At 38.7% G+C, this 15,534-nt stretch overlaps 1 protein-coding gene across 5 annotated transcripts in view; it reads left to right on the top strand.

The window, feature by feature from the left end:
- WDR25 (WD repeat domain 25) overlaps positions 1–15,248 on the top strand; it is a 115,902-nt gene extending 100,654 nt beyond the window's left edge. For all 5 annotated transcript variants that reach the window (XM_073349648.1, XM_073349649.1, XM_073349650.1 and 2 more), the window contains 3 exons: positions 9,000–9,170; positions 12,296–12,436; positions 12,858–15,248. In XM_073349648.1, coding sequence (XP_073205749.1) covers positions 9,000–9,170; positions 12,296–12,436; positions 12,858–13,079 — 534 coding nt within the window. In that variant the 3' untranslated portion in view covers positions 13,080–15,248. The remainder of the gene's footprint in view (positions 1–8,999; positions 9,171–12,295; positions 12,437–12,857) is intronic.
- Positions 15,249–15,534: the final 286 nt, after the last annotated feature.

The raw sequence follows: 15,534 nt of genomic DNA on the forward strand, positions 1-15,534 counted from the left end.
TGCCTTAAGTGTACACATAGTCTGTGAATGTGGGTTAGTGCCTTGGCTTTGTCTACTTACATTCCTCTGGGAGCAACTGCGTGGTATCTGGTATAGAGCCTTCATGCTCCCACAACACCAGCCAAGCTTTATCCAGCCTTGCAATGATGAGGTGGAATCCTTCATCAGTCCCACTTCCCTGCATGGCCACATAAGCACTAGTCATAATCTAGCCCTGCATTTTGTATAATGTATATATCCTCATGTTCTTACAGTATATAGGAGCGTAACTAGAGTTAAAGGGATGAAATTCAGAGGGAATATTTAGGTTGAAATATATAATTCAAAAACTCTTTCTGATGGTAAAATGTTCTAGGCTGTAGAATAGTCTCTATAGAGAGATGGTGGAATCAGTAATGTTTGGGACTTTTAAAACTAGACTGAACACAATACTAGAAAATCTATGGAACAATGGGAACAATTCCCCATTAGCACAGGTATGGACGAAATAACAATAGAGCTTTTCTTTTCTATTTCTTTAGTCTTTGCTTCTATAAAATGATACATAGTTACACTTTTGAAGCTTAAGTCAAATAATCTATAGCTATATGTGCAAGAGAGAGAGATTATTCATAGCATATTGTTATTACAGTTCTCAGTGTTTGAATCTCATTAAAGGACTGTTAAAAGGTAATAAATTTATAATGTGCAAATGCAGTGCAGTTTCCTTGGAAACATTCTTGTACAATTGCTTTATGATGAACCATATTCATTTTAAGAAGTGTGTAGTTAGGAGCCTGTATAAACTGGTAGAGATGTTTGTACTTACTTTTATTTATGTGATACTTTGGGGGGGGAAATCCAAAGATTATTCCTCTTTCAGTGACATAAATCCTTACTGATTCTGTGGGTAAGATCTTCAAAGGAAGATGAAGCAGGGGCATTTGCTAATCCATAGTAGTATTTGTGTATAAGTGTCTTAATGTACCCAGTGATCCTTTCTGCATATGAAAATACATGTTTGTATTGGGTACAAAAGGTGCCTGCACAGCACTGAACTGTTTACTAGGAAAAGGGAGGGCAAATATGGTGGAGTAGCTTGCCGGATCAGAATCTTAGGGCTTGTCTACATATGGAGTTATTCAGTAGCTGTTCCTGAATAACTCCTTGTGTAAACAAGCCCTTAGTTATTAACGTCTTAAGATATAACTTGTAAAAATGCATAATGAAATGTTGCTCAATGGGTCCTCCGAAGGTTACAGCATTCTGTAATGCATCATTAACAGGGAAATAAAAATTTTCTTTCTCCCCCAGTTTCATTAGCCTTTCCAAAGACAGTGCTTAAAACATGCCATTTCAGGATCTTTATAGTGTCTCAACCAACTTGAAGTTTATCCATTTTTTCTTTGTCTCTGTAACCTTGAAACATTTCATGGTGAATGCCAGATTAAGCATTCAACATTTTATCAACATCTGCATATTTTTTAAAATGCCTCAGTAGTCAAGATTTTGTCTTTCAAAACAGAAGAGAATTAAGAACAGCAGCAAAGAGTGATCAGAACAGAAAAGAGAAAATAATGTATCTTCAGTGGCATACAGGAAAACCCACCCTGGGTTCATGGTGTCGTACTCTAACCCAAAGGAACATATTTTTGTGGAAGATAAAGCTATGGAGTTTCTGACCTTTCTGTCCGTGACATTACCATCTGTTTCAGTAATTAAAATCGCCATTAAAATGCGTTCGATTGAGAACAGAAAAATAAATGGATTTGTCATTTGTTCATTTGCTCTTATAAAGTGCTCCATTCTGGTCTTAAATGTGATGAAAGGTTAATAAGGCAAATAGGGTTTTGCAGTCACAACAAAACATAGGAAAATTTAATGTTGGTCTAGCATATGATTGAAATGAAACATTTCACATTATGAGAATATATCATTTAAAATGTACTGAGGTAGCATTTCATTTATACTTAATCATTTGACACAAACGCGCCTATACTGTGCAATTTAACTTTCTTTTATGCTGAAATGCAGTTTCTTGTTTGTATGAGTGCAGCATCTAGAAGTCTCAACTGAGATTAGGGCCACATTGTGCTGGGCAATATACAAACACTAATTAAAAACAGTCATTTCCCCAAACTGCTTACAGTCTAAATGGACAAAACAAAGAGTTGAAAAAACTAATTTCCCTTTTTTACAAGTGGTGAATTGAGGAACAGAGAGATTAATCCTTAAGTGACTCACCCAAGGAGGCTGTGGTAGTGCTAGGATTTGAACCCAGATCTCTCCTAAGAACAATGACTTAACCACAGAACCATTCTTCTTCCTCATCGCTTACATAAATCCTGAGTAATAAGACTTTATGAATGTGAAATGCACGTACGCTGTGGTGGTCACTCTGGGGCCAAGGTGTGGGGCATGACATGCAGTTCACTTTACTTGAGGCTTGGGCTTTTAAAAAATCAAATATCATTATATGTCATACACTGCCTGTACTTCATGCAAAGAAATGCTATGGACCATCAGTACAAAAATAAGACTCTTAAATTTAGCTTTACTAAATGCTATTCATATTACCAAGACCATTAGAATCTATTGGAAACTGCTTTCATTTGCTTAAATTACTTTTCTTGAGGAATGCCTGAACTCTGCCTTTGTAAAGGATTTTCATTATGCTAGATTTTGTTGACATCAGAAGCCATTATGACTGCCTTTGAATGCAGCTCTCTTTTATCCGGAAATGTTGAGACTGTGCTAGTGGACTGTACGTTTTCAAAGGCTTGTGTATAATAAACCTGCACATGGAAAAGCAGCAAAAGCTTTAATTAACAAATGACACATAGTAGGGTAGGCTAACTGACATTTTGCCTAAACAATGGGGTGTCCGTTGGCACCTTAAAGACTAACATTATTTGGGCATAAGCTTTTGTGGGTAAAAAGCCCACTTCTCAGCCACAAAAGCTTATGCCCAAATAAATCTGTTAGTCTTTAAGGTGCCACCGGACTCCTCGTTATTTTGCCTAAACTGGCATCCTTGAGCATGTCATAAATTAATGGTCTAAATTAGAACAAAACAAGTTTAATTATGAGTGCTCATCATAGCAATGATATTACAGTTATTTATTTTTGCAAAAGATGTTTGCAAAATGAAATTGAAATGTATATATACCTTGATCCCAATTACAAACCAAAATATTACTTCATTGGTTCTAGTGATTGAACAACACTTCTTAAAGTAAAAAAGCAGCTTTTTATTACATTTGTCTTTGTAGTCTGTCTTATAAAAAATTACATGCATATTTTGTATATTACTATATCCTATATTTCATAATTTCACTTTTTGGTTTGATATTTTTTAATCTGGGTGAAGAGGGTAATGTCCTTTCTCTGTGTTAGTAAGTGAAATCATTTTGATGTGAGGCACTAACCTGTTGCTCAGTGAGATGTAAATCCAGATTGCCTCCCCCTTTTCTGACCACAATTTATTGTTCAAGCCATTTAAAATAGTTGAAACTGGCCCTGACTGGTCAACCGAGAATTCCCCTGCCATAGGAAAGCTCCCAGCTGATGTAAAGCAGTGTAGCCTGCTCTTATGCCAACTACCCCCTGCCTCGGATATAGGGCATGTTGGGGGAGATTACAGGAGTGGGAGAGAGTTCCTGGGGAATGAATTTTGGCATGGCATTTGTCCTCAAAGATGAATGAATGTGATTTCCCAGAACAGTGTGGAGAGGAGGGGAAAATCTGGTCTGTTTGCAGCAGTAGCATGATGAGTTGGGAAAGGGAGCTGAAACACAGACAATTTTAGCAGGGCACACTTAAGGTGGTGGTATATGGTTTATGGTGATTGTTTTAATGGTGAGGTGTGTCCCTCTGGGAAGAGAGAAGGTATGTATTGTTAGATACCTTAATTTTTCATCTCTTTCCTTTTGTAGCTTTCCATTATGTATGTTATGTATAGATCAATCATAGCTGATACACAATGTAGTGCTTTTGTGGATTATTCTATATAGAATAGAAGTTAAAAGATAAAAGGGTCAAATAGAAAATATGTGTCCACTTCAAAATAAATTGACAGACAAAAGCAATATGGCAATTGCTCTGTTTCTTTCTGAAGCAGATACCTAAGATTACAACGCTGGAGAAGAAGTTAGCTCTGTAGCAAGAGATTTTGCTTTTGCAAATCCAGTTTGAAGAGCCATGTAAAACAGGAGATATCAAATAGCATTTGTCATTAAGCAACATACAGATGCATCTATTTTTAACATTCACCAATGAACATGTAAAAACTGATTAACAATTAATTAATAGGAGTGTAAACTAATTTTTGCCTAGATTTACAAATATGTGCATTTTAATTATTTGCCCACTTTTTGACCGTTCTCATCATTAAAGTGATGCTATCTTACTGTATGAGTCCCAAAAAGTATGTAAAGAAAATTCCATGTGGCTCCTCTGGAGTATGCTGTACTTATGTTCTGTGTAAATATGTATATATGTACATTACAAAGGCTTCAAACAAACATTGCGTTGCTGAGGACCGAAATGTATTTGAATTTAAGCCTAAAACACTTTAAAAAAATATAGAAAACTGCCTCTTTGGATTACTATTTAAGATTTTCATTCATTGTCCCCTTCTACACTGCATTAGCCTTTGCCCTTCCATGCAGCCTCTCTCCTTCCATGTCTCTGTTTTGTGCATCTCCATCCTCTGATCTTTCCAACTGTCATGGTTAGAATTTGACTCCTCTTTAATGATTCCTGTTGCTAGGTAACCATCTCATCCATTTCCTGTTCTATCTGGATGTTAGAGCGCCCCTTTTGCATTAATAGCATCTTGATTTTTCTGTTACATGATTTTCCCTTAGTTTAAATTATTCCAAGTTTTGCTGCAAGCCCTTGAGATTCCTTATATTTATCATTTCTCATTCAAAAGACAGCTATAGTATATAGGAGTTCTGAAAAATGGTTTGTTTCTTTTTTTACTCCTAACAGTTTACCTTCCTTTGTAACACTGTACAGAGTTATGCAGGTATAGTTTTCACAGAATTATAAAGCAAAGGCTATATATACAATTATCACTTCGGGCTTTAAAAAGTCTAATTGTTTTTTCTATTGTGCAAGATTCCTAGAAATTTAAGTTTGAAGGGAACACTCTTACTTTTTTGCCATCTAAAAAGGCAAGCGGATTGCTGAAAATTATGTAAATTTCGCAGACTTCAGGCTTATATCTTGTTGATTTTATTACAATGTGTGGGCACTACCTGCATGACCAAGGGTCTACAACTGATTGCAAGCATTACATTTCCAAACTGATGAGACAGGCAAAGCATGTGAACAATTGGAGTAACTGCTCACATATCTGTATGTAATGAGATGACAAGTATCCAGGCAGTCTCATAGTTTTTCGGGTGGAGGCAGTTTTATTCTGGGTATACTTGATTTTCACCATTTTGTTTAAAATGTGGTCAGAGATGGTTTAGCTGGAGGACTTGATTAATACTCATCACATTATTTTCGAACATTTTAAAATCCTTGTTTTTAGATGTTCAATATCAAAGGAAACAGAGCATGTGTGTTGGTTGACCTACACCATCTGGGAGCAATACAGGGGCTAATCAGTTGAGTCACTGCTGTCATTCTAAATTTTCAGTTGGGGCATCATTCTCTGAGCAGTCAGGGCAGTAGTTTCGCTGTCTATTATTACAAAAATATTCAAAGTTAAGATGACAGTAAGGATCTTACTCAAAATCTGCTTTAGTTGCTTTATGTCTAACTGTATTCTTGACTCAGAGGTTTAGTGGGATTAGTTAAGAATGAAATAAGATACTTCCTTTGTTTTAGAGTAACAGCCGTGTTAGTCTGTATTCGCAAAAAGAAAAGGAGTACTTGTGGCACCTTAGAGACTAACCAATTTATTTGAGCATGAGCTTTCGTGAGCTACAGCTCACTTCATCGGATGCATACCGTGGAAACTGCTTTCCTTTGTTTTGAGACCCATTCCATCCTTCATTCTGAATTTCCTTGGTTTTATGAGTCAGCCCCCTAATATTATTCTATAGTAGTTTTTGAAATTGTTTTTAATAAGCCATAAATATGGTTAATGGGTCATAGCAGATTTTCACAGCTGATAGGATTGGAAGGCGCCTCCCTGGGCCATCTAGTCCAACTCCTTGTATTAGCACAAAGGATTCTACATTATGTTTTTCAGTTTTTAAATTATACATTTACATTTATATTGTTCATTTCAATCAGCCAACCAGTTCAAGAGTGAAGGAGGGAAAATTTGGGCAAAGACACAGCAGCAAACCCTTGTGAACAGTACCACATATCTTTAAGGTCAACAAAGAGCAGACCTAGACCTCAATGAAAGAGCCACCCACAGTGTTCAACTTAGCCACAGAAGGAGAAGGAGTTGAGGAGACCTTGCCTGGATTCAAACCTGTGGTACCATAGAGTCCAACTGTTTCACACTTGATGGCTAATTCCATATATCACCTCTCTTGCTTTTCATACCAATGCATTATAATGGTATGAAAAAGCAAGAGAGAGGTGGCATATAGGAGTAATGCATTGTAATGGAGTATTTTTTGTAGGTTTCTGACTCTACAAAACTTCCCTGCAGCTGGAGACAGGTTTTTAGATACCTTTACTGTGCTTCTCATTTCTGCTGGAGCACCTCTAATGAGTTTGCCTTAACTACCTCATAGGCAAACTATCCCACTGACTGTCATTACGGTCAGAAATTGTTTCTAGATAGCTAAGATAAGCTGAAAAATTTGAAGATTAACAAAATTATGCAATAACTAACTATTGGACTTCTTTGATATAGATTTTGTCTTGGAAGTGAGAAAAAACAATCTTTCTGTAAATGGAAAATCAATTCCATATCCCACAGATGCATAGCATGGCTCCTGATATATTTCTTTCCTCACAGAACATAATCAGTGTTGTAATTATTTTTTCAAGGTATATTTTACTTTTCAGTTCAGTTGCCGCAGTTCTGAAAGATACAGGTATTTCCTTTCTTACTATGAAGTAAGTAGTCTTCAAGCTGCTGTGCTGTTGGATTGAGGACCTTTGAATGAAAGTCTTACTCCAGAGCAATGGGACTATTCATCTAGAGTCTACCACATACCTTTCAGAAACGAGCAAGGAACAGTAGCATGAGACCAGTGGAGGTTAAAGGCTTAGGATAACTCTTCTGTGCACTGCCCTCAGAGTTGCGCATAAAGTTCCCAAGAGCAATTAAAAAGGTATCCCTTTGTTTCTCATAAATCCATTTTCATTTAAATTAGGTCTCTCATGCATCATATCCAAGAACTCTGGAAATAGTACTGTCGTATTGGATTTTTTAAATAATTTTTTCTGTGGGTTTCAGTACAAAATAGTGCTCTGATCACACAATCCATGATGTTTGCTTGTGTAGAAATTCATTACACTCTCATAGCAGCAGCAGCCTTTGGGCATATGTAACACATTTAAAACAGTTTAGCTACATATATACACAGTATTATTGGTGTGAGGTAGACACCAGTCTATGTCCCACCAATGGATTGAGAATAATTCCTGTTTTAATACTTTGCATGGTGACAGATTTCAGAGTGGTAGCTGTGTTAGTCTGTATCAGCAGAAAATACGAGGGTTTCACTTGTAGGTTTTAGCCCACAAAAGCTTATGCCCAAATAAATTTGTTAGTCTCTAAGGTGCCACAAGTACTCCTCATTTTTTTTGTTTTAATACTGTGGATCAAATTGTGGGCCTATGTCAAGATGCACTAAAGGTCATAGGAGCTGTTCACTTCCATGTATACTGGTTCTGCACTGGACTGACTAACCTTCACAACAGTTGGTCCCAGGGAATCAAAAGGGAGAAGGGTGGAAGGAGGGGACCCGGAGTATTTTTACCCCAGTGGGTTATTTCCTTGTCTTAACTGACAGCTGTCAGCCTCACTGTCTCCACAGGACTCATCAGTCTCCACAGAAATCACTTATTTGGGGAGCAGTTCAACCTGTTCCTTGGAAGGCGCTGTTTCTTTCGATGCCAGCTGTGAACTCCCTGGCTACCATATATGGTAGTTGGTAGGTGGAGTCACAGACACTGCTTCTTGGAAGAGGGCGTGGTTGGGCCAGCTTGAGAGGTTCTTGGCCCTCTGGACTAGTGTTGGATTCCACAGCTCCAGCTCTTGAATACTCTTTGATGCAGTAGCTAATGATATGGAATTTAACATTAATTTATAAAATAAAGTAGTGCATAAACTGGTGCTAACAAGTGTCCCTGTATCCTCGTTGCCATGACAAAGAGGCTAATTTCTTAAGGTGTTGGATAGAAGTTTATAAGAAGAAAATAGTGAAATAATACTTCCTTTTATATATTGTTTAATTTCCCACGGTGTGTCATTAAATAAATATCATGTGATGTTATAACAGTGCTTCTTTGGTAAAATAGATGTAATACTGCACCATTTAAAAATACTAGTGTGCTCTCTATTAATCATTTATCTATATTTAAAAATATGCTTTATGTGGCTTTAATGCAGCAGTGCCCAAACTTTTCCTGTCCTGCCCCCCCACTACCAGTAATGGAACCTGTCCATGCTTCCCCTCCATTATTGCACAGCCAAGGCTTCCTCAGCAGAGGTGCTTGGGCTGAAGGCAGAGCTGGGAGGCAGAATTGGGATGGGGTGGAGCTGAGGCTACCAGGTGGAGCTGGTCTGGGGGCGGAGAGGGAATGAGGGCAGAGCTGGGCTGGCGGTGGAGCAGGGGACAGAGTGGAGTTGGGGCTGGGTGGTGCTCCCCCCCTGCCCCTCATGGGGAGCTGGCCCAGGCCCCACCGTGCACCCCCCCAAACATTCCTCAGTCCGTCCCCCACGTGGGGGGCGTGCCCTACAGTTTGGGGACCACTGTTTTAATGAAATACATGAGTTTGTTATGATAATACAGTTGTCACAACTTCAAATGACCTCATTTACATTGTGAAATATAATCTGTCCCAACATAATGGGTGTTCTTGTTTCATAGGTGATAAAAGTCTATAAAGCAGCAGTACAACAGACCTTGGATGTCCTCTTCCTTCCTGAAGGAAAAGAATTTCTTACAAGCACGGATGCAGTAAGCCGGGACTCAGCTGACCGTACAATCATTGCATGGGATTTCCACAGCGCTGCAAAAATTTCCAATCAGATTTTTCATGTAAGGTTAACACTTACTATTATTAGAATGCTGATTTAGTATATTACATTGTGAGCAGAGTAAAAAGCTTTTGATTTTTCCTAAACCGCTGTGAGTTATTGATCAGTTTTGCTGCAAGTAGGGATGCATGCAGCTTATATTAAATTACAGTACTTCTGTATGATTTGAAATAAGCCATTATAATGTTACAGAGTAACAGCCGTGTTAGTCTGTATTCGCAAAAAGAAAAGGAGTACTTGTGGCACCTTAGAAACTAACCAATTTATTTGAGCATGAGCTTTCGTGAGCTACAGCTCACTTCATCAGATGCATGCCGTGGAAACTGCAGCAGACTTTATATATACACAGAGGAGGTATTTTTTCATATTCTCTGTGTATATATAAAGTCTGCTGCAGTTTCCACGGCATGCATCTGATGAAGTGAGCTGTAGCTCACGAAAGCTCATGCTCAAATAAATTGGTTAGTCTCTAAGGTGCCACAAGTACTCCTTTTCTTTTTATAATGTTACTGTGATTTGTAAAATGCTACTTACTAAAAAGCAAGAACTGTTTTTCTATTTTAGCAACCCTTACTTATTCTCTGTAACTATAAGTGTGAAGTGGCCTAGAGAATTGTGAGTGCCCTCCTTGGAAAAGTATTTCCGTTTCACTGCCTATTCACTGACATATGAGCTAGGTTTAGGCAGGTACACAGGTAGAAATGTCAGTGTGTCCTGCCAACTGTTTTCCAAAGTATTTGTTACAGTATCACGTTTCCCGCTCCAGTACCTTTCCCAGGACAGCAGAAGTGATGTATTTGGGGTGATCACAGGTGAAGGATTTGAGCAATAGCATGGTATATTCATGTAAATACACAGCAAAGGAAATAGCAGAGGCAAAATGGTGCTGGCAAAAAAATTACTTTAGCAAACACAGGTGTAACATTCCTTACAATATGTAGCAGTCCAACCAAGTAATTCATTTACATGCTGAATTATCAGGAAAGGCTGGCAGCTTCACAGGACAGTTAGTGAGTTAGTCCTTGTTCCCTTAGGCTCCTTTGAAAATCCCAGCCTAATCGCTTATGTAAGTTAAAGAATGCATGAGTGAACTGGGTTCAGGTAGTTCTACGTTTTTACTGGAAAGAACTGTACTGGCAACAAGATGGAGTGGATGATCTAGTAAGACACTTGTATCTCTAATTTCCACAATGATGTCTTTGTTCAGTTTTGGAGCAGCACACATCCTGGGTATGCAGTTTGACAGCATGCTAGTCTTTTGCTCTGGAAAGAAAACGCTTCAGTGAATAAACAAACTGCAAAGCAGGCATGTTCAGTGTACTGAGAAGTTTTAACAAGACAATTCTTTTGGAAATAGAGCATCACTGAATGCGGCAGTTACTTCACTCTTTAATATGGGAAATAAGTACTCTTAGTTTTGTAATATTCAATTTCTAACCTTCAAGATGGGAGTGTCTGGACTTTACTACTATGCTAGAATGTGGATGAAAAACACATCATCTCACTACTCATGAATACACATTAAATAGGCCAAACTATCTATTTTTAATGTACTTTGTTCTGCAAAATAGCTGAACCCTTTTTGATCAAACTTTCCCCCAAAATTTGACTGGAAACGGGGTTCTCATTTTTCACTCCTACATCTTTTCTGCCCATTCTATCCTGTTTTACTATCATTTCCCAAGATTGCTTAAGTTTTTCTCCCTGTGCCTTTCTTTTGTGTTTCCTCTCTCTAATACTCTTTACTTAACCGAGGGTTTGTCTATGTGGAGATTTAGTGTGTGGTAAGCCTGGTTTAAATCTATAGCGCGCCTGGTTGCTGTACACTAACTGGTTGTGTAGATCCTGCTACTGTGCACTGAAAGTCCCATAGTGCAGAACTGTGGAACTTTTAGTGCTTGGTAGGAGGGTCCACATGGCCAGTTGGTGCACAGCAAGCTGGTGCATTGCAGATTGACACCCTGGCTTGCCATGCACTAAATCTCCATGTAGACAAGCCCTCAATCCCCTAAGACTTTTTTCCTCTTGTCCCATCTTCTACTTCCTAGTAATACTTCACCATTTCTCATTTGTAAATTTACCTTTAAGCTTTTATTTATCTTTTTGCTGTCCAACATTTGAAAGAACATAGCATTCCTTTTGCCCAACACAATAATCTCAGATGTTTTCACTGTGCATAAACTGTGATTTATATTGAAACATAAAGTTGTACATTAGAGCTAGAGATGAGCTAAAATCAGAACCTCTATTCCAATCGCCCTCCTCCTTAGAATTTCAGGGGTGGGAAGTTTGTATTTGTATCCCTGGATCTCAACCTGCCCCTGTGACTTTGGCTCGATTATGAAATCAGAGGAGGCCCTTTTTCTCACTTTGGTTTGGATTTGGCTCATAAAGTTACCATCATTCACAATTCTAAATACTGGCCTAAGGCTAATGTGGATCCAAAAGTCACCTCCTTAGTCTCCATCTCTTCCTACAGCTGAACATTTTGAACTGAAAATAGTCGTGTTGAAAAGTGACATCATTTGTGACTTCTGACGTCAGTAGGCTTAGAAAGATCAGTTGTAATTAACAAACTGTTTTCTTCATGATACAAGTAGCAACAAAGAGGTATTTCGTACTAGGGGGTAAATCTTGCCCCTGCCTCTGTAACCAGAGTAGATTCTCTGGCAGCAGAACTGGGAGGGTTTAGGGAGTTAAACTTGGACTATGGAAGGGGCGTGGGAGTAGGACTAGACGACCCACTGCTACATGGAACCTTTAGTCTTCCTCAGGCCCCAGAAGCTGTTTGAGTGCTTTTGGGCTGAAACTGCCTTTTTAAAGGGGAGAAAGGGAATATTCCTTCCCTATGCATTTGCCCAGCTCCTGCTCAGCCCAGCTAATTAGGGTAGATACCAGATTTAATATTTGCACCATGTGAACTTTCAGGAGAATGTGTTGAGCAAAGTGGACATGGATTCCTTTTAAGTTTCTTCATGGTTACATATCTAAAATACGTCAGTTCTCACCCATCTTCTAATCATTCAGATATGTTAGATCTACAAAAGATTGCCTGATTAATTTGAACAAGACTGTATTTCAGGCAACAAAAATATAGGAATGTCAATCTTCTCAACTATTTTTTAGGAGCGTTATACCTGTCCGAGTCTGACTCTGCACCCGAGAGAACCTGCATTTGTTGCTCAAACAAATGGAAACTACATGGCATTGTTTTCTATCCAACGACCATACAGAATCAACAAAAAGAAAAGATATGAAGGGCATAAGGTATTATTCTTCACCGGAAACTTAAAGTATTCAAGACTATAAGTAATATAACCAATTTCTCTTCTGTTAATGTGTCTGCTGATACTTTTGATTTATAAACCAGGGTAGATATTAATTGACTTACTTCTTTTCCTGTCTGGTTTCCTGTAATGTAGTTAATTTAGAACGATACACATTATGAAGACAATGGAGATTAAAATAATGGAAGACTTTGTGAATTGTTAATAGCTTCACCAATTATTGATTGACTTGTGCTAACAATTTAAAGTCGTAATAAGTCTGTCTTAATAAACACTTGGGGAAATAATTAGAGCATATTGTGTAAAAGAGATATTTTTAGTACATTAATGCATTTTCAGGAGGTTACATTAAATTTCCCTAATTAGCATATTGATTTACTCTTATTCTTGACTCTTTACAGGTGGAAGGATTTGCAGTGGGCTGTGAATTTTCTCCAGATGGAACACTTCTAGTGACAGGAAGTTCAGAGGGCAAAATATTTTTCTATAACTATCACACTGCTAGAATTATTCACACTTTGTCTGCACATAACCAGGCTTGTGTGAGTGCAACCTTTCATCCAGTCCTTCCGTCAGTTCTTGCAACATGTGACTGGGCTGGAGATATCAAGATCTGGCAATAATAAAACAGGGTTCCCTTTCAGAGTGAATCCAGTTAGTCCACATTAAAGACACGGATGCTGGTGTTTCATCATAAATAAACCAGTGTATGCAATTTGAATTTTTCTTATGAATATGAGGGAATCTGTTGTCATTTTGTATCTTCCATCCAAGCCTTCTAAAAGTAGGATTTTCAAAAGTCCTTCGAGCTGGTTTAAGTCTGGAAGTCAATAAGAGTTAGGCTAACACTGCGTGTTTTTGAAAATATCATCTAAGCTTTAAGCCTAAATTTGTTTTTTATCAGTTGATGCCTAATGGGGGTAAAAAGGAGGCTTAGTGGTAAATATTAAATTATACCAAAAATTAAAAAAAGACTGCAGCTTGCTGCTCTTAGTTATCTTAACATTAGGGTCAGTGTTCAGGTTAATATAATAATATTTTACATTTATAACATCATTTTTCAACCCAAAAGATCTCTACTTCCATGCAGTTCAGGATCACCATGCAGAAGAAATCTTCTCCTAAAGTGCAAAGGAAAAGGATCTCGTTTTCTACAGACCTCTGTTAATTATTTAAGATCCATATGACCAATTATATGGTTCTTCTTCTTTAACTGGTATAAATTGTCATAGCACCATTGAAGTCAATAGAGCTATAGTAATTTAGACCAGCTAAAGATCTCTCCAAAATATTTTTACATAGTCAATTGTGTGTACGAGAGAGAGAAAGAAAATTCATCTTGTGCCTTTTAGTGTCAACTTTGACTCACAAGATATACTAACTCTTTAAACATATACATAGATTATTTAGAAGTTGTCTTTATATTGTGATGATTATGTTGAAAAGATAAATATGTCTCGTGTGTCAGAGTAAAGACTGCTGCCAGAATGTGTGAGATGAATTTTCACATATCCGTATTCTGGTTAATTGATTTTAATGAACTACAGGTGTTACCGAATATTTATGTCCATTTTAACTGAATATTTCCAGATTTTTTTAACTAGTATTTTTTATGACAAAGCTGTTGTTTGCAGATGCATTATTCTGTGATCTAACTCTAAATTAAGGAAGCATTTTGTTTGAGACTATCAACTAGAATAGAAGAGAGCATGTGCCACAGAAATGAAAGGGGGGAATCCTTGTTCTAATGAGACAAAGACCTGAATTTCAAACATGTGGTGGTCAGAACTGTAGGATAGTTAAGCCACATATCCACATTTTGCTATGGACTAACTAGAAAAAAGAAAGTAAAAAGAGATGGGAAGGGGAGCATCCCATCACTTTTTGCCTCTAATTTGTTTGCTGCCATCATTGGCATATCAAAGCTAGTTCTCTCCCTATTAATTCCATTATAGTATTTCAGTCTATGAAAAAGAACTTTATTCAGATACTGGTAATATTGTAGCTCCATATTAACCCATGTATATTGCTATATCATAGAATCATAGAAATGTAGGGCTGGAACGGACCTTGAGAGGTCACCTTGTCCAGCCCCCTTTGTGCTGAGGCAGGACCAAGAAAACCTCAACTATTCCTGACAGGTGTTTGTCTAAGATGGTTTTAAAAACCTCCAATGACAGGTATTCCACAACTTCCCTGGAAGCCTATTCTAGTGCTTAACTACCCTGATAGTTAGAAAGCTTTTTCTAATATCTAAGCTAAATCTCCCTTACTGCAGCTTAAGCCCATTATTTCTCTTTTCTTCAGTGGATGTGGAGAGCAACTGATCAATCCCCCTTATAACAACCCTTAACGTTTTTGAAGACAGTTATCAGGTCCCCCCTCAGTCCTCTTTTCTCAAGACTAAACATGTCCAGTTTTTTTTAACCTTTCGTCATAGTTCGGGGTGTCTAAACCTTTTATCGTTTTTGTTGCTGTCCTCTGGACTCTCTCCAATTTGTCCACATCTTTTGTTTTAAAGTGTGTTGGACATAGGCGCTGACTCCATGGGTGCTTCAGGGCTGGAGCACCCACGGGGAAAAAATGGTGGGTGCTGAGCACACACTGGCAGCCCCCCATCAGCTGTCTCCCACCCCATCCCCCAGCACCTTCAGCCCCCTGGACCCCATGGATCAGCATCTCCCCCTCTCTCCCTGCACCTCCCACCCACCGCAACCAGCTGTTTCGCAGCATTCAGGAGGCTGGGAGGGAGGAGTGAGGACGCAACGCATTCGGGGGAGGGGCTGGAACTGGTGGGAAGAGGTGGGTCGAGGTGAAGCGGGGGTGGGAGGAGGCGGGTCAAGGGTGGGGTGGGAAGAGGTGGGACATTGGGGGAAGGGGTGGAGTGGGGGTAGGCTGACCAGCAAATGTGAAAAATCGGGACGGGGGTGGGGGTTAATTGGCGCCTACATAAGAAAAAGCCCCAAATATTGGGACTGTCCCGATAAAATCGGGACATCTGGTCACCCTAAGTGGGGGCAGGGTCTGGGTTGGAGCCGGGGGTCAAGCACCCCCCCGGCACTTTGAAAAGTCGGTGCC

Source organism: Lepidochelys kempii, chromosome 6 (assembly GCF_965140265.1).
Source record: "Lepidochelys kempii isolate rLepKem1 chromosome 6, rLepKem1.hap2, whole genome shotgun sequence".
In the NCBI taxonomy this organism is placed as follows: domain Eukaryota; kingdom Metazoa; phylum Chordata; order Testudines; family Cheloniidae; genus Lepidochelys; species Lepidochelys kempii.